This window comes from Durio zibethinus, chromosome 23 (assembly GCF_047325235.1).
Source record: "Durio zibethinus cultivar Kanyao isolate XHJ-2024 chromosome 23, ASM4732523v1, whole genome shotgun sequence".
NCBI classification, from domain to species: Eukaryota; Viridiplantae; Streptophyta; class Magnoliopsida; order Malvales; family Malvaceae; genus Durio; species Durio zibethinus.
The window spans coordinates 3813499-3838201 of record NC_143184.1 but is presented as its reverse complement, the minus strand read 5'-3'; the positions used below and the strand labels follow the sequence as shown (position 1 = coordinate 3838201).

The 24703-nt window shown below is 32.4% G+C and overlaps 5 protein-coding genes across 10 annotated transcripts; 1 reads left to right on the top strand and 4 right to left on the bottom strand.

Moving 5' to 3' along the window:
- Window positions 1-7211: 7211 nt before the first annotated feature.
- Window positions 7212-9810, bottom strand: LOC111314084 (uncharacterized). Its single transcript, XM_022915109.2, has 2 exons — window positions 9576-9810; window positions 7212-9459 (listed from the first exon to the last, which is right to left on the bottom strand). Exon 2 carries the CDS (start codon window positions 8291-8293, stop codon window positions 7700-7702), a length of 594 nt encoding a protein of 197 aa, XP_022770844.2. The 5' UTR covers window positions 8294-9459; window positions 9576-9810; the 3' UTR covers window positions 7212-7699.
- A 137-nt stretch (window positions 9811-9947) lies between these two features.
- LOC149512112 (uncharacterized) lies at window positions 9948-10840 on the bottom strand. The gene has a single exon (XM_089752084.1). It carries the CDS (start codon window positions 10553-10555, stop codon window positions 10097-10099), a length of 459 nt encoding a protein of 152 aa, XP_089608210.1. The 5' UTR covers window positions 10556-10840; the 3' UTR covers window positions 9948-10096.
- A 1298-nt stretch (window positions 10841-12138) lies between these two features.
- Window positions 12139-14596, bottom strand: LOC111314083 (small COPII coat GTPase SAR1A-like). Its single transcript, XM_022915108.2, has 3 exons — window positions 14337-14596; window positions 13843-13974; window positions 12139-12741 (listed from the first exon to the last, which is right to left on the bottom strand). The coding sequence occupies exons 1-3, from the start codon at window positions 14463-14465 to the stop codon at window positions 12421-12423; spliced, it is 582 nt and encodes a 193-aa protein (XP_022770843.1). The 5' UTR covers window positions 14466-14596; the 3' UTR covers window positions 12139-12420.
- Window positions 14597-15646: 1050 nt separating this feature from the next.
- On the bottom strand, window positions 15647-17308 carry LOC111313387 (universal stress protein A-like protein). 6 transcript variants are annotated; one of them, XM_089752082.1, is made up of 6 exons: window positions 17209-17308; window positions 16973-17043; window positions 16643-16865; window positions 16172-16323; window positions 15950-16068; window positions 15647-15884 (listed from the first exon to the last, which is right to left on the bottom strand). In XM_089752082.1, exons 3-6 carry the CDS (start codon window positions 16824-16826, stop codon window positions 15797-15799), a joined length of 543 nt encoding a protein of 180 aa, XP_089608208.1. In that variant the 5' UTR covers window positions 16827-16865; window positions 16973-17043; window positions 17209-17308; the 3' UTR covers window positions 15647-15796. The 6 variants fall into 6 exon arrangements, with proteins under 6 accessions (XP_089608208.1, XP_089608207.1, XP_089608206.1 ...); XM_089752081.1 differs by having other exon boundaries at window positions 17144-17270; XM_089752080.1 differs by lacking the exon at window positions 17209-17308 and having other exon boundaries at window positions 16973-17106.
- A 4448-nt stretch (window positions 17309-21756) lies between these two features.
- On the top strand, window positions 21757-24457 carry LOC111314082 (uncharacterized). The gene is made up of 7 exons (XM_022915107.2): window positions 21757-21998; window positions 22103-22174; window positions 22683-22756; window positions 23004-23154; window positions 23748-23828; window positions 23943-24038; window positions 24172-24457. The coding sequence occupies exons 1-7, from the start codon at window positions 21864-21866 to the stop codon at window positions 24241-24243; spliced, it is 681 nt and encodes a 226-aa protein (XP_022770842.2). The 5' UTR covers window positions 21757-21863; the 3' UTR covers window positions 24244-24457.
- The last annotated feature ends 246 nt before the right edge of the window (window positions 24458-24703 follow it).

Genomic DNA, 24703 nt, shown 5'->3' with positions numbered 1-24703 from the left:
TCAATGGATGAAATTGATACTAAAATTTCTAGTACAGAGGAGCCAGTGAGTTGTGATTAAATGATATGAAATAATAGATGAAACTTATTCTGGAATTATTAATGCTAAAAAGTCTATGAATGATGATCAAGTGATGAAAATAATGATGATCAGTTGATGAAACCTGTTCCAAAGTGTTAAAAGCTAAACAAGGAGAAAACATGAGATGGTGGAGTCTTGAGGACCATATTATCACTTTTTTATTAGAATTTCATGAGATTGATATCTACATTGTATGCATTACGTTGGCATTTTTTTTTAAGCATGTTTAAAACTTTGGTTTGGATATGCATTTACATTATGAAGTAAATATTTGAATCATGATTAAGAATATGGCATTGTAAGAATATAGATTGTTGCATTTGCATAATTAAGAAAGCACTTGCATCATTAATTATGACATTCAGTACATACAAAATTTTAACTTTGAAAAAAGTTTGAATCTTATCTGAAAAAGAAATTTTGAATATTTTGATGAAGTCTTGAGTTTTTAAATGAGAATCTGAGATTAAATAAAAATTGTTAGGACATTTTTAAGAACCTTTGATTTTTAAATGAGAATTTTTAAGATATTTTCAAATGAGAACCTTTGAGTCTTAAAAAAAAATCTTTAAGACGTTTTCAAATGAAAAATTTTGAGTCTTAAATGAGAATCTTTAAGACCTTTTCAAAAGAGAACCTTTGAGTCTTAAATGAAAATCTTTAAGATATTTTCAAATGAGAACCTTTAAGTCTTAAATGAGAATCTTTAAGACATTTTTAAAAGAGAATTTTTGAATCTTAAATGAGAAGTTTTTAGTCTTAAATGAAAATTTTTAAGACCTTTTCAAATGAGAATCTTTGAGTCTTAAATAAGAATCTTTAAGATATTTTTACATGAGAATCTTTAAGTCTTAAATGAGAATCTTTAAGATAGTTTCAAATGAGAATATTTGAGTTTTGAGTTTCAAATGAGAATTTTCGAGGTATGAAAACCTAAAATTTATCGAATTTAAATCTTCGAACTCAAATGAGAACCTTTGAGATTTTAGATGTGAAACTCTAAGTTTTATTGAATGTGAACTTTTGAACTTAAATGAGAAGCTTTGAACTTTTGGATGTGAATCTTCAAAATTCAAATGTTGGATGTAAGCATTGTCATTTGCATACGAATCCCTGAATTAAAACTTTGGATGAGAATCTCACAAATGCAAATTTTGAAAATCCTACAAATTTGAATTCTTGCATATCTAAAATTTTGATAATCAAATTTCAATAAATTCTTGTGAAGTTGAAAGATTCTTATGAATCTGAACCTTTGAATTTTAAACTCAAATTGTGAATTTTTAAGTTTTCATTACAAATTTCATCAAATCTTATCTATGACTCCTCTAGACATGATTGTCAATGAGCTTTTTATTTTTTAAAATTGTGATGCTTCTGTTTAGAGGAGCATTTTATTTTTCAAAGTTATGATGCTTTTATTTAGAGGAGCATTTATTTTCAAAAGTTGTGGTGCCTCTATTTAGAGGAGCTTAATTTATTTTTTAAAGTCGTTAAGCTTCTTTTTAAAAGAGCTTTGTTTACTTTTTTTTTAAAAATTAAAATAATAATAATAATAATAATAATAATAATATATATCGAGTTGATTCGATTGTCTACGTCTTTACACAATTCTTGTTTTATAAAAAATGTACAAAGAATGGCAGTGGTAGGCACCCCAATCCATCTGGGGTTCTACTTGGGTTAATTTTGTTAATAAAAAATAAAAAAAAACAAAATAAAAAAAATAGAAAAATAGGTAGTTGAGTTTATGTGAAATTGTTGAAACTAGTTTGTAAAGTTAGAGTTAGGTTTAAGGTTAGAATTTAGAGGAAATTGGGATTTTTTTCTAGATTGAAGCTCTCAGATTCAGAACCCTATAAAGACATGCCCACACAGATCACACAAACACAAAAAAAAAAAATCAAAAAGAGAGGCATAAATCAAAGAAAGCAGTCAAAAAAATTTTTTTAAGATTTTTTTGGGTTTTAAAAAAGAAAATTTTAGAAAAAATCTGAAAAATTTTTAGATTCTGATAACTTTTTTTAGTATTTGTGTTAAGCTAAGCCAAGCCAAGCCACTGTTTAAGCCATTCTAGCTTTTTCTTCTTGCAGTCAAGCTAAGCCTTCTAGTCGTTAAGTCGAGCCTTTTTTCTGTTTGATATTTTTTATTAATTTATTTTATTTATTTTCATAGTATTTTTGCATGATTAAATTTTAAAAAAAATGAAAAAAATTTAGGAATAAATATTAATTATCCAATAATGAAATTTATAAAAATGTCAAATGATAAATTTTTATAAAATTCTTAGGTGAAAAATTTTGTCTAAATTTATTCCAAATGGTGGAATAATTTAGATAAAGTTTTAATAACAATAATTAATATTTAATTTCAAAACAAAAAAAGAAGAAAAATTAAAAAATTAAAAATTTTAGAATTAAATACAAATTACCCAATGATGATATTCTTAGAAATTTACTAGAAATTTCACATAGTAAATTTCTAAGAAATCTCTAAGTGAAAAATTTTCTCTAAATTTGTCCCAAATTATGGAATAATTTAGGCAAAATTTCAATAAAAGTAATTGTATTCTTTTTTAAATTTGGGTTAAAAATATTTGATAATTATCCAAAGATGAGATTTTTAAAATTTTTAAATGGTAAATTTTAAAATTTTAAAGAAATCTTTAAGTGAGAAATTTTCTTAAATTTATCAAAAATGGTGGAAGAATTTAATGAAATTTCAATAAAAATAATTATCATATTATTTTCTTTCCAAAAAAAAAATAATAAATAAAAATTTTTCTAAATATGTCCAAATGATGAAAAATTTAAAAATTCTGAAAAGAGAAAATATTTCTAAATTGACTCAAATGGTGAAAAATTTAGAGATAAAAAAAATAAAAAAAATTTCTAAATAGGCCCAAATAGTGGAGAATTTAGAAATTCAAAACAAAAAAAAAATTTAATTTGACCAAAATAGTGGAATAATTAGATATATTTTCAACAAAAAAATAAAATAGATAATTTTTTCGACGACAGAGCCTCTTGAAGAAATCAAATGAGATTCTTAAATACTTTTGAGGTGAGAAAATTTTTTTAAGAATTTTACTAGATTGATGGAAGAATCTTATAAATTATTTCTAAAATTTCAACATAAAAATTTGAAACCATTAGAATCGAAACCCTATGATGAATTTAAAATAATATGGTACCATTCTTCGAATGGGTATATGAGGGTGCTATAACCTTCTCCACATGTAACCAAACTTTCGAACCCTATTCTGGTTTGTAGACCCGAACCTATTCTTTTAGGGACCCTTAGTCGAGCTTAGGAGCTCCTTAAAATGATAGATTTTTTATGTGGCCAATCACACCTAGTTAAAAAAGATTGGTGGTGACTCTATCCATTTGTTAAGTCTAGCTATAAATTTTTGGATCTATATGTTATGACAATATTCGATCCAAAGATAAAAATTCTTGAGTTCGAGGGAAAGATGTAACTTGAAGAATTCTTAGATTGGCTACACATTATTGAACGTTTATTTGAATACCATGATGCCCTTGAATATTACAAGGTAAAGCTAGTGGCCATCAAACTTAGAAATCATACATCATTTTAGTAAAAAAATTGAAGAAGCAAAGGGAAAGAGAAGGTAAAAGAAAAATTGTAACTTGAAAGAAGATAAAAAGATAGTTAAAGAAAAAGTATCTTTCAGATAACTTTTGGTAAGATATCTTTCTTAGGCTCCATAACTTGAAGCAAACGGATCTTTCGATGAAAGAATACATTAACAAGGGAAGCATGTCCAAAACCAGTGTTTCTTTTAAAATCCCTTCAAATCTACACCTATAGAAAGAATGACTCATTCTCAACAAACCATGATCTAGTGCTGTCAACACTCAAACCCAAAAAAACTTTAACTGCCAAAGAGTTAGGCATATAAACTCTAAGTGTCTAAATCTTAAAATAGTTACACTGGTTGAAGATGAAGATCTTAAAGATATTGATAAAGAACCTATTAAAGTACCCTAGGATCTCGAAAAAGATGTTAAGAAAACTTATGGTGATATTGAATCCTCAGTGATTATATAATATAGCTTTAGTGATATGCATGTAGAAAAAAGGAGACTGGTTCTACAAGGATAAATTTCACATTAAAATTACTGCTCATAATACGGTATGTGATGTTATAATTAATAATGAAAATTTTGAAAACGTTGTTTCTATTTTTATTGTGCAAAAATTAGGCATTAAAATAGTAGATCACCCCCAACTATATAAGCTATCTTAACTATAAAAAAGAGAATGAAATCAAGGTTAGCAAGAGGTGTTTGGATCCTTTTTTCATAGGAAATAAAACAGTGAGATCTTATTTTACCTTAAATAGAGTTTGCTTACAACTGCTTACAAAATCAAGCCATTGGTTGAATTCAATCAGTCATCTAGATTTAGTTTCTCTTCCTACTAATCAACAATTTAATGAAAATGCAAATGAAATAACTAAGGGTATCAAATGATTGCTTGAACAAGTTGGAATTATAATTTTACAAAAAATTAAGAAATATAAAAAGGTAATAATCATGCATTAAAGACATGTAAAGTTCAAATAACATGATTTGGTATGGGATTACTTGCATAAAGAAAGGTTTTCACAATGGAAGTTTGACAAATTACAACTTAAGACAGATGGTCCATTTAATTCTCTAGTATATTGGGGAGAATGCCTACAAGATCGAGTTTTTTGACACTTATAGAGTATCTTCTACCTTCAATGTTACTAATTTGCCACCCTACCATAGTAAGAAGACTAATTCAAATTTGAAGATAAATATTTTCCAACTAAAGGAGATTGATACCGAAATGTCTGCACATTATATAACTTGAGTTGATACTAAAGCAAACTTATTCAAAAATAAGATGAGCCTATCCTTGGTTCAAATTCACTAAATAAATATAGAAATAGGATAAAGTGGAATAGGGAGATTGTGTTCACACTAGCTAGAAAAGAAGAGCATGAACATGGATGAAATTATGGTCATATTCATTATTATGTAATCTACATGAGTAAATGAGTTTACATGCAAATCTCTTAATTTTATGTATGATTTTAGCAATGCAATTTGAAAGTTTTAATGCTTAAAGGGATGTTCTTAGTCTATATATTTTCTATTATTCTTTAGTAGAAAGCAGAATAAAGTTTTCTTTATCCTTAAAAAATTTTTTAAAGTATTTTTCAAGCTTTGTATCTTTTAGGTAGATTTCCTAGAGTAGTAAACTTTTATTGTTCTGTATCCTTGATTAAAATTCTTATAATAGTATTTCTGTATCCTTTAGTTTTTAGTCTTTATGGTGAACTTTTATCTATTTTAATCCAATAATCATATTTTTTATTATTTAAATTCTTATGAGTTATCTTCTTTATGAATTTTTTTATTTACAGTTAATCTTCGCATCTCAACCATCAATTTCGAACATCAACTCATAATGCAAATGTAAACAATTATCTTTTTCATAAGCTGAACTGAGAATAGCTCTTGCAAGGGAAACACCAACTATGTTTGACTGAAGTACCCTTGTTATCATTGGCAATCGGCAAATGAAAAAGAGTCAAGCAGTGCCTTACCACGGGCAGTTATTATATTTTGTCCCAAACGACAAGGTGATTGAATCGTTTAATTCAAATGATTCATAATATCTTTAAAAATTAACATTTAATAAATTTAAATTTTAAATTCTAGCGCCCATGTGTCTCGTTTTCTCTTCCCAAGCTATGGCCTTTGTTATAAAAAATTATAAGCGGATTTATATTCCCTATCCTCAGACAGTTTGGGCCTCTGATAAATCTTTTGGTCTCGGGCGGCTCCTTTAATTCACTCCAAGAGCCTCCAGGCTTATGGAATCTTGGGCCAGTATGGGTCAATAGTCAACGCAAAGAAGCCCATCAAGGAGCCTACCAGAGCAGATGAAAATATCCAATAGATACCGCACAAATCAGGCTATCATATTGAACAATTTCCAATGGATAGGCACGAATTGGGCTATTATATTGAATAAAATCCAATCAATCCGACTCTAATTGGGCTTTTATAATGACTAAGCTCCATGGGCTTCACTGGAAGCCGAGATTTTTTTTTGAGCGACGATATACGAAGCCGAGGTAGCTTTGCTCCATTGAAACCGATAACACTTTCGTCAAATCGAAATTTTTTCTGTTGCTTTAATCATAAACATACTCAGATATAATGAGAAACAGGGAAAGAGACAAAGAGCTAGAGAGGAGAAAGGGAGAAGTATTCCTTCGAGAGATCAATTTACAAGAACAAATCTGACAAGTGACTTAGGGGTAGTACAGACGATAATGGTTCTAACTGCTCCTTTTTCTTCTGATGATTTTTGCTTTGACTTGGCAATATGGCGACGGGGATTCCAAAGCTAAGATGTCGGTCAAGTCCCGCAATTTAATCCTTTTAATTTGATCGTAGAAAATCATTCAAGAATCAATTTGGCATATTAGGATTTATAGAATCACAAAGTTTTCCTTTCATTATTTTTGTTTTCCCTTTATATTTTCTCTATATATTGGATCATTGGGGTTTATTTTTCTGTATTGTTCCATCGAAAAGGCCCAAACAGAAACATGGACTTAATGAAATTGGGCTGCCTATGTATCATCTATCTTCCTTCATAGATTGTATGTCTGATGGGACCTATTTCATAGGAGCTCGGAGCTGACTTTCTCGGCAGGGCGGGTCAGGTTTGGAAACCAGGATCCAGGAGTAGTTTTTCTCTTACTTTTAAAAGGAATATCAAGTTTCAATTCTTAAATAAATGCTAATATGGTTCTCATGCATATTTATTAAGAATTTAGATATATATTATAAAAATTGTCAGTTAGAAATATCATGAATATTACCTAAATAATTTAATCTAAATTTTAACTTCTAAAGCTATACATGTTAATGTTTGCATAGAATTTGGATAGCTAATAGTATTTCTTGTATATCGTATATAACTGTTTGGAACTTGTTTCATTAATGTCTCATTGGGTTCGACTTGATTAACCATTTGGTTACTGAAAACTTGACATCCCACACCTTTTTCTATCTTAGCTAGGCTTTTTCGATGCCATAGCCATTAACAAGATAGTTTGTTCGCTTAAATTTACACTGCATATAAGGGAAAGATTCACTTACATTAATATATATATCAATTCAGAAACAAGATATACATAGGAACTCTATTAAAATTTATAACTACTAATTCCCAAAAAAACATGTTTCAGCAAACTCGATTTAAATATTGTGACTAAGTATAAAATAAATAGTCTACTAAATTATAATTTAAATGCAGTCGGCTTTGTTCCCTTTGTTTATTGGCCAATCAAGAGCTAACTACCTTTTCAGAAAATTCTCTTAAGGTATGATCGAAGAGAGGGAAGCTTCAAACCAGTCGATAATCACACCAATCAAGCTTTTCCCTGTGAGAATTTGAACATCGTTGCATAATGAAGACGAATACCCTAACTAATTAACATATCGTTTCTTCAGAGAATTACCATGCATTTTCGCATGGCATGCAGCACTGACAAAAGAAAAGCATAACCTTGACAATTACAGAACCTAGCTAGCTATAAGCTTTAATACAACCAATGTGGTACCTTTCTCTCAACCTTCTTCTCCTTTATAGGATCCAAGGTTGGTTTCCATCCCTTGCCTGAATATTGCTTGTTCAAATAATCCGGCCTACTTTCCAAACTTTCCGGAAAAACTTCCGTTAAACATCGAACCTCCTCAGGCCTCTCGTAGACGTTTTCCTTCTTCTGCAACGGGAATTCTTGTCCTATCTCTTCGACATAATTTGCAGGGCAAATGTTAGCAAACCAAGGAAGAAACTTCGAGGAGGATAAAAGCGACTTTGATTTTAACACGGAATTCGCACTCAATAGTACACGACGAGCTTCCTCCGATGACAACATGGCTGGCTTCCCTCGCTTCACGGGTAGCAGTATATAAACCTTTTTCACGTCGAGTTTCTGGTCCGCTGGCAATGGAATCGGCCTCTTCTCATTAACTGCCGCGTGGAATTCCACAACAACCTGTTGGGGATGCTCCAGCATTAGCTCTGCCGCTGTCAAGGGCCAGCTAAACTCCTGAACAGAGCCGTCCCAGAGAATGATTTTCCCGGCGGTATCAGATGGACGGCACGTGACAGTGCTAATGTAGTTACCCATAATATGATATTGATGTGGCTTAATGAGAGAAAAAAAAAAAAAAGCCAAGGGAAAGCGAATTTCACTGTATGAAAGATACGGTGGCGATAACAGAAAAAAGCAAAGAAAGGAAGGGTATGAGTTTCTGATTCATGTGAGTTTGATTAAGAAAGCATTTTATGCAGGAATGTCGAGACGGCCTTCATGTTCTAGGAGGCGTTCGTTAAACCGCTCCATCTTGTGAAGGATTTTATGGTGGACTTGGTAATATGTAATATCATAAAAATTGGGATCGTTGGCTTCGTCTACATTGTCTGACTTCCCTTTTATATATACAAGATTAATCAAACGGTGATGAATGCCATATGCATGTGGGGTCCATGGTGTAGGTAAACTGTACCTCGCATGAATGGAAAGTCAAAGAAATGGTTCAACCGTAACTATATTAACTAATTTAATGCTTTAAATTTGGCGTTACGTGATGAACGAGGTGAACTGAGACCTGAACCGTCCGTCCAACTCTAGCTTTGGATTTTAATTCTCACGGGTATCACTATTTTTTCCCTACGGTTTGGAGGAAAGATCAAATTATGGCAGGCATGGGTGTATGGGGACAAATCTTTTATCAAGACACGAATTCATGTCGTTGTACCAGGATTTACAAGGAAAAAATGGTGGGAAAATCGGAGTGTTTGTATCTTAAATCTTAATTATAAAGGCTACGATTTATTTGATTAAATTAAGATTGAAGGCTTGGCCTGAAGGTGATAGTATTGGTTTGGTCTCGTGATTACTTTGTCGTATAAAAAATATAGTGGACAATGATATTTATTTATAGCAAATACAAAGATGTCAAACAACAATTAAGAATTGGAGGGTGACTAAATGATGAAAACAACAGCTTAACTTCGTAAACGTTATGGGATGTAATAAATTGCGTTTGAAAATGCTACACGACCAAAGATTAGAGCTTAAGAAATTGAATGTGGCTTTCGCAATGAGGCACATTAAATACAAAAATGATTTCATTGCGAGCAAACTAGGATGTAAACAGGAAATTGATTCTATTGACAAGCCAGCAATAGGGCTCTCAATACCAGTGTTTTTATATTATGGGTTCTGTCGCCTTCATTAATTTGAACTCTGTCCCAATCAAAATTAACTCCGTGATAAAAATGTGTTTTGCACTGGTTTGAATAAAAAATAATTAGTTTTGAATAAATATTATAATTCATTACCTAAACGAGTTTGGCATGCTTTCTTATGTTTTGAAACTCGGAAGGCGACTAGTTGAGTTAGGTACCTGAGCTAATTTCAGATGAGCCATAACATGACCCCATAAAGGATCGGGTAGAGTCGAGGTTTGATGGACAAACTAATTGTGGGCCTAGATGGACTCTGAGCATCCAGGCTTTGAATGGGCTCACCATTGCTTGCATTTCCTTTGATATCTCTTAACCAATAAAATTACTTCGACTTTCTGAACCAAAATGAAAACAAGAGTTTACTATTTAAAAGTGTGGCTGCCCCTTTCTTGGGAGGAGTTAGGAGCAAGAAACAAATCAAAGAATTGAACAACAGTTGTAGATTCACTTTGCTGTTAGAAACTGTTTGAGCAGCAGCGTTACTTTAATTTGAGAAGCTACTCAAGTAATTCTTTAATTAAATGAAAGAATGAAAGAATTGGCCTTTGATTTCTACCAAAAAAATGTTCAAGTATACTAGCCTTCCTACTTATAGATTTCCAATTTTTAACAATTGTGTATTTTGGGAAATCTCCACCCTGAAGAAGCCAAACCCAACAAAAAGCAAGAGAAAGACTTCTCAGAGCACTTCAGAAATTGGTTCCAATACAGGAGTCCACGGCCTGTAATTACCCAATCGGAAGCCAGGAACAGGAATTCCCTTCCTACATTTCTCTTGCAAAACCCGAACTTCGTTCTCTTCCCCCTCACTCACATCGGGCAAAATCTTAGCACCAGTTTTTCTCCTTTTCTTTCCACGACAAGCAGCTTCTATGGTTGCCGTATCCGCATCCGTAATTTTGCAATTAACCCTCCTTATAGGGACCAAAACGTAAACTTTACCCGCCAAAAGTTCATCGTCAGCGCGTATAGCAGCCACGCGGCGAGTTCGTTTGAGATCTTCCACGGGAGAGATGATGTGACCAGGTTCCTCAAGCATGAGCTCCGCTGCCTTTGCTGGGAGCTTCACTTTCCTCAGGTTTCCTTGAGCATCAATTACTTTTGCCATTTTTTTCCAGCTAGAGGTGCAGTTTCCCATGTGGATGTTGAAGTTCTTAGTTCGCTTTAACTTGGGTTCAAGCTGCAGACTGCAAGGAAAGTACTGTTTTAAGAACCTATAGTAGTATTTACCAGTTGTTGTGGACGTCTCGACTTGAAAGTAGAAGTGGAGGCAGCGAGGGTATATATCGTGGGGGAAGGAGGAAGAGTCAAAGAATCAAAGGTAAAATCATGGAAAAAAGACACGTAAAAAGGGCAGACCAGAGCGAGAGAAAGAGTTGACAGAATGACAGAAAGATAAGTGGTGGACGTGTTTTAGAGGTTGGGGCTGTATTGGGGGAAACGCGGATGCCAGTTCTTGAGCGTGGTTGAGACGCAGGATTGCTATATGGGCTATGGTAATGCTTGTGTTGTGTTGTGGGGTCTCTCGCTTTGAAAGTAGGCTATTTTCTTCGGAATGGAAAGTTGGGGTCTCCAAAAATAAAAAAAAATGTGGGGGTTTACGTGGTCCAGGGCACTAGGCAATTTGTCCTTGGCGTAATTGAAGTATGACTTGGTATCTTACAATGTGTTTGAATGGCCTAACTTCACAGCAAAATTTTGTACTACTCCTAGCCGCCCACTTGTTTAAGAAAAAAAAATATGGCAAAAAAAGGTACGAAATCTTTACAGTAAAATAGTACATCACAAATGGTGACCCAAATAAACATCGAATCTAAAATTTAATTTAATTAATTTATGTAATTATTTTTTAAAAAATAATATTTAATATATGTAAATTTAAATTTTAAAATTTTATAATTATTTTTTATTTTCAATATTTATATCTATATTTTATCGTGTATGTGTTTATTTGATATTTAAATTTTCAATGTATTCAATATTATAAGGCTTTGTTGTATTTATGTTAATTTGTATATAAATTTTTTAAATATTTGACAGTGTAATAAATGTTTTAAATTCTTTTATTAAAATTTGTTTTACATTTAAAAAAATATTATCTTTGCATTAAACAACAAATTTTGAATAAATATATTTATATAATAAATTTTTCATCACCAAAAAAAATTGAATCCGTCTTTACGTACTTTGAACTTGTATGCAAAACATGTGGTTCTGCCGTCGGGTCCAACATAGTAACCACAAGAAATAAGAAAGAATTTTTGTCCTTTTTTTTTTTTTCACGTAACCGAACGGGGTTCAAAGAATGTTTCGCAGCGGAGCCGTCGTGCTGCACCGCGAGTAATGAAGAACAAGCGTGTAGATAATTCTATTTCACTTGCAATTTTACTAGATTTAATTTAAAATATATCGGGTTTTTTCTTGGCCAATAAAATGTATGGAGTTCAGTTGAGGGTGATGTACAAATAAAATCAAGATTTTAGGCTTTCTACAAACTATTATTGTAAGAATTTTTTGTAGAACTAAGTGTTATAGTCGAGGTTTAGTTAAAAAAAAGTATTATAATCAAGGTAAATTCAGTAAAATTTAATTACTTTCAATCAATTTCAAGGTTGAAAATACAACTCGATCGAATTCTATTTGAAATAGAGCTTCATGCCGTCTTCACCCCTGTATCTCAATGACAAAGCTATCACAGAACGTAACTAACTGTAACAGTACTTTCTTGCTAAAACCAAATCGTTATTGTAATATAGAAAGCTTAATTCACAAAACTACAATACCAGGGACTTGATGCCACAAGTACATTTTACAGTGTAGTGACATTAGCACCTCCTTCCACACACATCCAAAACCAAATACATCCAATTTAAAACACTTAGGGGCTTAGATCAAACAGTTTGATGAATACATTTTTTTTTTCCCGAAGTTGGGGCGTGATGAGATGGAGTTGGGGTTTAGGAGCCTGTAGCATCTTCGGAATGCATCTTTCTGATAGTTACCCTACTTGATATATTGAGACATCCACTTGAAGCCATCACCATATCCCATTTTGCGGACAATGCTGCACATAAATACCTCTAGTGGACGGACATTTGAGTCTGCTAGGTTTACCTTCCCCTTGCCAGTGGTAAAGTTTGTGAGCCCAAGATGGTATCGTAACTCATCCTCTGAGGCAGCATATGGTATATCAATCTTGTTTCCTAGGATAAGAAATGGGACATTTGCAAGGGCCTCATCTGAAAGGAGTGCATCCAGTTCCTTCTTTGATTCTGCAAACCTTTCTTTATCATAGGCATCTACCAGGTAAACCACAGCATCCACCTGGAACACAGGAAATACACAATTCAAAGTATTCACTCAAGACCAGGCAACCACAGCCTATAACAAGAGACAATAAGAACAAAGAGGTACAGCAGAAAACCAATAAAAACAAGAGAAAGGTGACATAATTGCAACCACTGCATGTAGTAAAAATGTCATGTAAACCCAATCCCATCCTAAATCCTATGCTGCTTGAAAGCATTGATCAATGCTGAATTACTGACAGCGAAGCACGTACAACACTTCTTTGATACAATCTTAACATTCCAGCAGGCAATTCTAGACCAGAACACCCAAGCCAACTTCTCCGAGGTCAGGCTGGCTTTAGTGCAAAATAAAGGATCCAGCAGGAATAGGGAAAGAAAACCGCCCCATGGCCCACCACCAGGGACCAGGGATCTATCATTTTGATGAATTTTGTTTTATTTGCTTTTGAAAAATCTTCACAAAAATTATCCAATAACAAGCTATGAGGTTGCAGAAAGCTACAGCAGAACAGATAATACTTGGCAATCTTTCCAAAAAGATATATTATGAAGATGTACTTTAAAAGACGATAAGCAACTACTTACAGCAGACCAGATAACAAGAATTCAGACTCTGGTTACGGTATGAAACCCATGTTTCAACCAAGACAACTAGAGAAATAAATCAATCTGCTAAACATTTCATTTAAGCATTTCATAAGGTGATCACAAGACCAATCTCACTGAAAAGTCATGACCATGAAATAATTTGAAAAGTAGCATATAACAAAGATTAGAGACACTCTTCTTCGGTGTCTCATACATCACAAGGCAGTAAAAATTCCATTGAGACTGTGTACAAAGATAGCTCAGGCACAAAAATATCCGTGACACATATGAACGCAGAATTTTGTCATCAAAACATTCATCTTTGGGATTGTTTGACCATAGAAAACGAATTACAAGAAAACAGATTTCAGTGAATGCAGAATCACTAAAACTAATAAACATGCAGCAGAGATGACAACAGATAATGCAAAATGCAATACATATGGTTGACACAGTAAAAACATTGGAATCTAAAACCAAGGAAATGTTAGTGAAGAAATTGGCATTACTTTCAGCTCTTGGTTACCTTAGCATAGTAATCTTTCCAGACTCTGCGAGCAATCTGATGACCTCCCAAATCAAATGCTTTGAACTTAATTTTCCCAATACTAAGCTCTTCAGATGTGGGATACTGAGTTGGCTGATGTTGAACCAATCTCTGGAAATAGTTCAATAATAAATTAATAATCAACATCTTTAATTACCTTTCTTTCAAAATATCCTCATTTTCCAATAAAAAATAAAGAAAAATGAAGAATTAAAAGGCCTTTTTTTTTGCCAGAAGAATTAAAAGGCTTTAATATCTTCCATTTAAACCAAAATAAAAAGCCCAAAATTCCCAAGTATACAAAACTAAAAGATTAGACAATAAAGCGATCGAATTCGATTCAGAGATCCAAAATTATACTTTCAGTTTGGCTTATTAAATTAAAAAAGGTATAAAAAACAGATTTCAATATTTTGAGCGAAGTTGGAAAATTATTTAAAAGTAAAAATAAGAAAAAGATTGGAAAAACGAACCTCGTCTTTCAACATGTGAAGCAAGGTGGTTTTACCGGCATTATCGAGGCCGAGAAACAAGATCTTAGCCTCTTTCTGCCAGAGACCAAGGGAGGCAAGAACGCCGTAGAACCAATCCAGAAGAAACATGATTTAACCGTTATGTTCCAAGTTCGGATATTCAGAGAAACTTTGACGATCTGAGAGTGGAAGGGGGTAGGATCGTGACAATCAAGGCCGCCGCTACATATCACAGAAGAAAGGATCAAATTTGACCCCACAATCAAGAAAGAGAGGGGGAGGGGGAGACACTGGGGGTGATATTGGGGAAAAAAAGTAACTCTTGCCGTCTCATTCACAAATGTGGGGCAAAATTGAAATTTCATAAACAATATCTCGGTTTGTCTGTGGGCTCCCCGGCTTTTGTATGAGGTGACGTCGTTTCTTTTGAAACCATAAAATGCATTTGGACTCTACATGCAATGCCACGACGAATTCGTATTCACGGCTTTTTCCTGTTTTCTTCTTCGGCCCAATTTTGTTCCTCTATTTTTTAAAATAATTTTCCATTGCCCATTATTATTTTTTATATTATAATATTTTATTATCTTTCGGTACTTAGTACTGTATTCAATGTGAAAATGAAATTAATCATGGCAATCTAATTTTAGTATAATCTTCGATCTTTATAATCACTTGATTGAGTGGTGTGACGTTGAGTGGTTATGGGATGGTACTCTAGTTTGATTACTTATTTGCTTGACCAAGTGCTGTTCAATCGTACTACTGCCTCCATGAGGTTACTTATTTGATTAACTAAGTGCTATGGGATGGTAGCTTAGGTTCCAAATTATGATGTTCAATGACAAAGTGACCCCTAACTGTGTTCACACAATTCCTTAGGTAGGTTTAGGTTGTGGGGCAAAGGAGTTCTTGATTCTTTGACATTAGCGAATGTTATTGCTTTTGTTTTATTTCGAGCATTAGAAAATCGCCGTCACCTTCAAAATGCCATTAAATGGTTTGGCTCGTGGAAACTTCCCATAACCAAGTTGCCGGAGTCCTTTTTAAGGGTTATATTTTGCAGAAAGAACTAAAATCCTTCCAATTTCTGGTCTTAGGTGAAAATTTGGTAAATACGTCACCTTCTCGGAGGCATAAACCGATAAACCCCATCTCTTCCTTTGAGGAACGCACACTTTAGAGAAGAAATCACAGTCCTCGTCATCTATTTTCTCTTGTAGTGCAAGTGGACGACCCATTACGTGGAACTATTACACTTGAAACTAGAATTAAGAAGTAAAATATAGTTCTTCAAAAAAAAAAAAAAAGAATTACAATATAGTGCCCAAGTATTATATATTTTGATCAGGTTAACTGGTGTACATGCTAGTGGAAACCATCTGACAATATTCAAGCGGAAGAAAATGCAGAAGAAACTTTATCTCTTCTCAGGATGTTTCACGATCACCACTGGACATTTAACATGCTTGGCACAATGATCGCTCACGCTTCCTAGAAGCGCTCTGTAGAATTGAAAAGGGGAAAGTCATCTTCAAGCTACCTTGCCTGGAAATAATTTATAATAGAAGTTGAAAAGAGTACAAAGAAGGAAATCACTTAGATTGTTATACCTTTTGAAGAAACCATAGCCGTGGCTCCCCATCACCAAAGTGTCGGCTTTTATTTTATCCACGATATGACATATTACGTCCTTTGCATCTCCGCTTCCGACGATTCTCTCCACATGTATCTGCAATTCATCAATAACAATGGTAAGAGAATTATCATAAACCAAAACGATACAATGATAGAAAGTGAATAAAGCAGCATGTACTTCAAAACAAGAGGCTTACGTTGCTGCTAAACTTTCCGCAGATAGCTTCGGCTCTTCCCATCACCGACTTCACCAGATCGCTGCCATATTTTTCCAAGGCTCTGATCACATCGCTGGAAAACACATACCCTGTGACAAGATCTGACTGGTCAGTGGATAAAAACCTAACCTCTGCATAGACCAAACAATAGCTGCTGAATGAATTTTCCCTTTTTTTGGTAATTTCTTATATGTAAGACAAAACCTCAACTTTTTTTTTTACCTAAGTAATTAAATACTAGAATTGATTTGGCCACTTACTGTCAAAATTTGACAGTTGCAAAGGAAACTCTTTTACTAGCTTGTTTGCGGTACGAAGAGTATTAAGTACTAGTTTTTCATATATGAATACTTATAAACGATGGAAAGCTGCAACGTTTTTAATGGAGATCTTTTATATATAGTTTAGACTTTACAAGGAACAAGAAAACAAGAAGTAGCGATTGCTAACCTGCAGCGTGAAAGGAAGAGTAGACAGGAGGTGGAGGCTTCACGTAAAGAAGCACGAGGTTGTTGGTTGTGTTTTGGGAAATCAAATTTCCAAGGCACCATGAAAGTGCATACATGCTCTCCTCGCTCTCATCCACGGCCACCACAAATTTGCACTCCTTTTTGTTGAGGTTCACAGCTTCCATTGCTACGACTCTGCTTTGTGTTTTTGTTTGCTTTGAACACTATAATATAAGAAGCTCCAAGAAATTACTGGCCTTAAAGTGTTAATAAGAAAGCAAATGAAAGCTCAAACATTTACGGATGGTAGTTGCTGTGGTTTTCTAGTAACCTGTTTTTGAGGTCCGTGGCTTTGATATTTAACACTCCGGTCCTGGTTTTTGAAGTGAAAGTAGCTGTATCCTGGAAAAATCAATTTCTCCCAAAAGAAATAATAAGAAAATCTGCTCGGCAGACAGCTCCAATTATTATAGTAAGTAATTAACTATAGTAAACAACCAACCTGTCAATTTTCAATTTTTAACTTAGAATGCAGATCAGAAGTGAACTATCGGATCAGGCCTTTACCTTGTGGAAAAATATCTCCATTGATTGACTTAAAAAATCCTGTAGTCTTCTTATGAAATCTCGATTGTCAACATCTCGCCGAAGCTAGGCCTTGGAGGATCAAATATCTTGAACTCCAGCTAAGACTTCAAGGTGTGCATATATAGACATAGAAATGTATGGATATTTTGTTTGCCCGAAAATGATATAGATAATTGAATTATTTTTCATTGATGTGATTTCTTAATTCTTATATGCCGTTACTATATTGGATAAAAAGATGTGTGTCTAAGTGCTCTTGAAGAGTCAAGTGAGGAAAAAAAATCTACAATTTTGATTGAATATAAAATCTATTTTCTATTGTCAAATATATACCAGCATTTGTAAGAAAATTAATTAAATGTTTATATTGCTTTTTATTATCACCTCATCAATGATATACAAAGAAGCTTTAGATTCGAATTCAGTCAAAGTCGAAACACTATTGCAAGAAAGCCCCGGAGATTGTAACATGGAAAGTGCTTTTATGGTTCAAATCATTTGTTAGTATGTGTGCAAGATGAGAAAAGGCAGTGTGGCCTTTGTCTACAAAAAGCCCAGAAAAAGCTACTCATTTTTTCACAAATCAAATCAAACTTATAATTGAATGAAATATATATATATATAATATTATATAATATAGGATTCAAAACTAAGATTTAAATGTTATCATTAACACAAGATTTTCTTGAATAACGTTGGCTTATAAAACCGGATCTAAAAGCCCATTTTGATGTAGTTTCTCCATTATTGCTTGCTTTTTCGATACAATAATAAACTGATTATAGGGCATTTTTTTAGAAAAAGGCCAAACTGATTATACAGTTTTATTTGATTATATATATATTTATATCCTCCGCATATAAAGGACATCCCAAGTCCCAACCCTCTGAAGGTCGGCGATCGCAATCGCAGCGCCCATTAGTACATTTTCTTTTTGTTTTTTTTTTTATTGTACTTTCATGAATAATTCAAGAAGGGTTTGGCTTCTTTCGTTCTCCAATTTCTCTCATGGTATTGGTAGGTCGAGTTTAATTGCAACTAATAATTCATATATATCGATATAAAGCAAAGTTTAGTGGAGGCACATCTAGAATTTCCCTGGTCTTCAATCTCATTGCCCTCCAATGAGCAGAAATAGTGTACTGTACTCTCCATTTCATAGTTAAATGCGAGATATAATTGGAATGCCGACGCTCCAAAATGATTTCGCTTATAAAAACCTTTTGTTTCATAGGTTGCAGGGTTTTCCGACGTACAAATTAACAACATAATAATTAATAAATTATTGAATCGCATGTCTTTGACTTTGTACGAGTAATTAATTATCTATGCGAGATGGTGAATGATTATAGGTTTTAAACTTTAAGGTTTAAATGCTTTTTTTTTTTTTTATTTGTCCATATAATTTAGAAATTAAAAAATAATAATAAAGAATCTGCATTGCAATTTGCTGACTTCATTGGCAATCTGGTTTGGTTTTAAAGTGAACATTCGAAAAGGTAGAGGAGAGTTGGCCACCAAGTGGTCACCAATAATATATATGTGGGCCCATGGACTAGCCCAGTTTCAATCAGGGCTAAATTTTCATTACAAACCGAAGCAAGTCGCAGACTTTATAGATCCAAGGCCTTCGTCACCTTCTCTCAAATAATTAGTAGCTCAGGTTGACTTATCTTTCCTTTTCCGATATTAGCCCCACTTTGAAGCGAAGAATTCAACCACCTTCCCCTGCGCTGCTTATCAATTCTATTAAAAATTTATATTATAGCCTCACCACCTTTCTAGCTAACTCACACCATTTTTTTGAAAAATTCATTTCTTAATAATTACATCAAATTAAATTAATCATTTAAATTTTTTATAGCTTTGCTGGGACTAATTTATTAAATTCTATTTTATAATACATAAAAATTAGCTGACCTCAAATATCTTGTTTTAATCAAAAATAAAAAAGAAAAATAAATCTCATTTTGGCCGGCTGATGGCGGCAGTGCCCAATTGATTAATACTATTTAAAAAATGATTTATTTTCTTAAAGCGAGACACTTAGCTTTTAATTAACTAACTCAGCAAGGCAATAGCTTGTATACACGCAAGTCTACAAGTTGCTATCGAAGACGTGGATTCCATTAGCCTAATCAGTAATAGCGACGGTCGAGATCAGTCTGATGAAGTGGGCGCATGGTGTCCCCACCAAGCGCATGTTACTGCCTAGTGCCTGCCACTAGCTTGATCCGGTGCATGCTTCATTGATGCCATTTGTGCTTGATCCGGTGCGTGCCTTCATCGCTACAATTTGTGAGGTCTAAAACGATAAAGCCGCCACATAATTACTAGCACTAAAATCCAAATCTAAATTTGAAAAAAGACGATAAGTTCGAGAAAGAACAAAGAAAAATGCCAGCATCTTAAAATTTTAAATTGGGATATAACAGAATATTAATTTTTTTTTTGGTAAGAATTTGAAATTTTGAAGAATAGATTGGAAATTGAGAAAAAACTAGTAACATCATGGAGCGTCAAAATGGAGGGGCCCATGGTCCCACGGAAGCACAGCTAATTCTTTGCTCATGTTTTTTTCGGTGAGCGCGCACGTTATTATTTTTTTTACAAAAGCGGCCCCTCTTTTTTAAATTTCTGGTGGCCAGAACGTTTGGAGACGTTGGTTCTAGATCAGACGTCTAAAATTCAAACCTGAAAGGAAAATCTTTAAATTGGACTACAGAGCGACATGAGGATTTAATAATGAATGATTAAATCAATAATTCTGTCACTGCTTCATAAAGAAAAACATATTTCCAATTTTACCCCTATAAGAAAAAAAATTTTTAAATGAGAATAAATATTTAACGATGTGAAATTATTTTGTAGTACGAAAAACAAGAAAATGGGTGAGGATGTTTAAGTTTTATATTTATGATGATTTAAATTGATGATCACTTTCATATCTTTAAAACATAACCATGCATATATTATTGCAAAAGCTTAGCAGAAATGTCCCCCACTTCGATAATAACAATGACAATGTAGAAAAATGAGATGTAAAAACCAAATTTCAAACAATCCCTTATACTCCTTTCAATATATTCATTAAATAAAAACTATATTAAATATAAATTTATTATTTTTTCAATAATACAATAGTGTTGAATTTTTAATTTCAATTATTATGATTCAATTCATAATGTTCTCAGTTATAAAAAAATAATAAATTATTTTTTATAGTAGAAAATGCTCAATTGTCAAATATCATTATTTCAATTGGAAATATCCATCAAAATATTATAGGATGTCTCAAAATTTCATATTATTTCATTTTCCTTTTCTATATTTCATATATGATATAAATGTATACCTTTTTAATTATTATTTATATGACATTCAAATCACTTTGCATTTAGCAAATATAAGGCATAAACTTCTTTGGTTCACTGTCCAGGAACAAGGAACCATACAACCAAGCAAATACCATGTTATAAGGAGCTTCCTGAATACAATAGGATTGTAAAAATTATCCTAGGGCAATCAATTATTTTTTAAAATTTTTTATTTTCCTTTTCAAGAATATGCTTGTCATTCAAATAATAATGTATTTTTTATTCAAATAATTACATAAATTAATTAAATTAAATATTAAATTTAATAATAAATTTTTTTTTTTGGTAACTACTTTGTCCTCTTAAATTTTATACCTATGAAAAGAAAAATAAACTTTATTACCTTTTGAATTATTTTCTTATCAATGCAGAATAACTCTTTATCTTCCTCAAAGTGCATCCAAAAAAGCCACAACAAACTTTCATTTTATGAAGAGTGGCGCTAAATATATCTCTTTCTTTTTTCTTCACATCATAACTTTTTTTTTTTTTTTAAATGAGATTACTTAATTATTTTTTTATGAGTTTTATGACATTTTAAGAATTTATTTTTAAAAAATCATATGACTTTTTTGAAATAAATTTTCAAAAAATAATAATTTTTTTCGAAAATTTGACTTTCTCAAAAGATTTATAATTTTTTGAAAATAAATTTTCAAAAATTCATTTTAAAAAAGGTTTATAATTTTTTTAAATATTTATTTTCAAAAACGTATGTGAAAAAAATAATAATCAAATAATTTTATTTTTAAAAAATAAAAAAATATATGAAAAAAAAAAGATTAAGATTCATTTAGCAGTATTTTTTTTAAACGATAAAAACCACAAAGTGTATTAACATTTCATAACAAAATGAAACTACAAAACTTTTACACAAGTTATTACGAATGAGAAATACAGATACTACAATCGTTTTCTTAGATTAAAAAAAAAAATTATTGTTTGAGCTTTGAATGTTTAAAGAATACTGTTGCGCATGAAAGCAAGTAAAAAAAAAAAAAAAACGTCGTCTTAGTTTACTCAAAGTCTTTTTCCTTAAAAAAAAAAAAAAGCCAAATATTTAAATAATTTTCATTTAAGATAACGTAGGGTTATTTATGGAACTTCAAGATCTGTTTCTAATTTAAAGTCCTTTTTCCAGGGAAAAAGGACGACATTGAAAAGGAAAACAGAGAAGAGCAAATTTTGACATCGATCAATAAGAAAAGTTAAAGTTCTCAAAAAACGCAGGGAAAAAAAAAGAAAAGTTGAGAAGAAATGGGAGATGTTGTTTTGTTTGTAGACGATTTATCATCAAATTCTTCAGTTTCACAGTGTAGAATTTGCCATGAAGAAGAGTTTGAAAGCTTTAAGAGCTTGGAAGCTCCTTGTGCTTGTTCTGGCACTGTTAAGGTAGAACTTTTTTTTTTCTTTTAACATGCTTATTTTCAGATTCTGATTATTGGGCTTTCTCTGTTTTGATGATTTAATTTTTTTCTTCTTTTTGCTGTTTTCAGTTTGCTCACAGAGATTGCATACAGAGGTGGTGTAATGAGAAGGGAAACACAACTTGTGAAATTTGTCTGCAGGTTTGAATTTTAATGATTACACGAAAAAAAGTTTTTTTTCAAAGATTTATTCATCAAAACAAATTTTGATGTTTCTATTTTGATATCAAACTGGGTTTTTTGTTTACCAGGGTTTTTTTTTTCTTTTGTTTCCTCAAACTCTGCTTTCATCGCTTTTTTTTTTTTTTGTAACGTTTTTTCAGTTTGGGGCATCCAAAACTTGTCCCTTCTCTTCAACTTTACTTTTTGTCCAAGTCTTCCTCTCTTCTTCAATGTGATTCAAGCTTCTTGTAAAACGTTTCATTGGATTCTTCGTCGGTAAACAAAAGAAAATAAAATCTTAATAATTTCCAATTATGACCCTCATTACATCATTTAAATATAGATATCTCAGATTCCTGGAATTCTCTTTCAAGAATGTTTTAAAGAATCACTGCTATGATTATTTATTTAGATTAAAAAAATGTTCCCAGAGGTTTGTTTAGTCATTAATGAAAGTTTTACTGTATATTAATCTTTTTTCATGCAGGAATATGTACCAGGATATACGGTCACAGCACCATCAAAGAAGTCTCAGTTGATTGAAGCTGCAGTAACCATCAGGTAATCTTAACTTTTTTTTTGCTTCAATTCATAATTTTTTGCTAATGGCGCCTGACTTGCCTGCTGGTGGTGTTGAAAAAAATTGTTCACTTTAACAAAAATCCATTCATCTTTATTTAAAAAGTTCTCCAATATTATGTAAACAGCCAGACAGTCATCTTATGCAATTCTTATTCTTTACGCAGCCTTTTCTATATTTTATTAATAAAAAATTAAAAAATTTTGGTGCTTGTTTTTTTTGTCTCAGAGATAGCCTGCAAATCCCAAGAAGAGAGCTTGAACCACACCATCAAAGATTAGTGGCCTTAGCTGAAGGAATGAACATGGAAAATGAGTTCTCTCAATGTACTTCTGCTGCTGACAGAGGCGCCTCTTGCTGCCGATCACTGGCCCTCACCGTACGTTTTCGTTTCTTTTGGTATACAATGAGAATCTCCTTCAACCTTTAGCTGAAATTGCTCCAAGGGATTATTAACAATTAAACAAATGATATCTCAAGGTACAACCAAAAAAAAAAAGGGGGGGGGGGGGTTAACCATTTCTTTGGTATGTGGCAAACCACGGTGGTAGTTGAAAATGGGTATATGGGAATTTGTAATATTAGGAAAATCAATAGAAGTAGCTTTAGTGTGTAATTCAAACTACACCCATAATTTACTAATTTCGACGGTTAGAATGGGTTGCACCCATTGCATATAAAAACAACAACTGAATCTGAAAGGGAAACTACATGTGAAAACCATCTACCCACCATTAAAGGTTAGCTGAAAATTTTATTTTTATTTCCTCCCAACCCTTCCTCGGAGAAAATGATTTATTTTAATTATTTTTTAGTACTTGTGCGCCAGGACTTAAATTTGTCAAGATTTGAATATGATAATTGAAATTAAAAATCAAGCATTTTATCAAAAGATCAATGTGAGCAGTTTTAGTTTAATTATCACAAGCATGTTAAGTTTGCTTACGTTTGAATATGTTAATGAATTGACAGTTTACTGTGGTGTTGCTCGTTAAACATCTCTTCGCTGTGCTGAATGGCGAAACAGATCATTACCCATTTGCAATCCTTACAGTATGTATCCAATTTTTTCCTTTTTTTTTTTTTTGTTTTTACATAAGCTACCATCACAGTCCTAGGAATAATTTTCATCTTTTCTGATATATTTTCCTTTGGTATATTTTACAGTTAATCTTTTTTAGAGCTACTGGAATTTTACTTCCAATGTACATATTGCTTCGGACAATTACAGCTATTGGAAACAGCATTCGACGACAACATCGTGTCTCTTGCCTATCTCATTACCATTTTTAAACATTAACTTCATTATTTACAAATTGAAACGAAGGTTTTACAATCTCAAGTTTCATATATAATGCAACTGCAGCTAAAATCGTTATTTTGCTTTCTCTTACAGGATTCTGACGAAGAAACCTCCAACTCTGATGATGAAGACGATGTTGAGCAGCAGCAACTTCACACTGTCTGACTAACTGTATTCTCTCCGATTACTTCCCCTTTGTCATATGAGCATTACATTGCTGCTCAACTTGTGCAAATTCCCCCCTTTTTTTTTTAAATTAATAGAAAATATCGTAAAATATTGAGTACAGAATGATGGTCCGTATCTTAAAGAATCCTTGACCTATGTTAAAGTGAAGTCAAGGAGATAATAGAAGTACCCTCAAAAGTGTTAAAACTATTTGCATTCCGTGTGAGGCTGATCAATTCTCGAAAATAAGCTACCATCTTATCATGACAACTTTTATTAGGATTTAGGCCCACTTTTGAAACAGAGTAAATTGATTGAAAGAGTTTCCTGAACTCAAATTTTATTTGATATGATTTTTTGTGCGACAAGTATTCATCTAAAGTAAAAAATAATTTTATTAATGAGTAAACTGTAAAGAATAATGAGAGTTGCAAAATAAATAAATAATAACACAAAT

Excerpts from the sequence above, each read along its gene's own strand:
- LOC111314082 (XM_022915107.2), top strand. The coding sequence starts at position 21,864 with ATGGGAGATGTTGTTTTGTTTGTAGACGATTTATCATCAAATTCTTCA. Across the intron at positions 22,757-23,003 it reads GAAGCTGCAGTAACCATCAG|AGATAGCCTGCAAATCCCAA; the intron begins GTAATCTTAACT and ends TTTTTGTCTCAG. Across the intron at positions 23,155-23,747 it reads GCCGATCACTGGCCCTCACC|TTTACTGTGGTGTTGCTCGT; the intron begins GTACGTTTTCGT and ends ATGAATTGACAG.
- LOC111314083 (XM_022915108.2), bottom strand. The coding sequence starts at position 14,465 with ATGTTTCTTCTGGATTGGTTCTACGGCGTTCTTGCCTCCCTTGGTCTC. Across the intron at positions 13,975-14,336 it reads TTCACATGTTGAAAGACGAG|AGATTGGTTCAACATCAGCC; the intron begins GTTCGTTTTTCC and ends AACTATTTCCAG. Across the intron at positions 12,742-13,842 it reads GGAAAGATTACTATGCTAAG|GTGGATGCTGTGGTTTACCT; the intron begins GTAACCAAGAGC and ends CCTGTGTTCCAG.
- LOC111313387 (XM_089752082.1), bottom strand. The coding sequence starts at position 16,826 with ATGGAAGCTGTGAACCTCAACAAAAAGGAGTGCAAATTTGTGGTGGCC. Across the intron at positions 16,324-16,642 it reads CTCTTCCTTTCACGCTGCAG|AGGTTAGGTTTTTATCCACT; the intron begins GTTAGCAATCGC and ends TGGTCTATGCAG. Across the intron at positions 15,885-15,949 it reads GGCTATGGTTTCTTCAAAAG|GCAAGGTAGCTTGAAGATGA; the intron begins GTATAACAATCT and ends AATTATTTCCAG.
- LOC111314084 (XM_022915109.2), bottom strand. The coding sequence starts at position 8,293 with ATGGGTAACTACATTAGCACTGTCACGTGCCGTCCATCTGATACCGCC.
- LOC149512112 (XM_089752084.1), bottom strand. The coding sequence starts at position 10,555 with ATGGGAAACTGCACCTCTAGCTGGAAAAAAATGGCAAAAGTAATTGAT.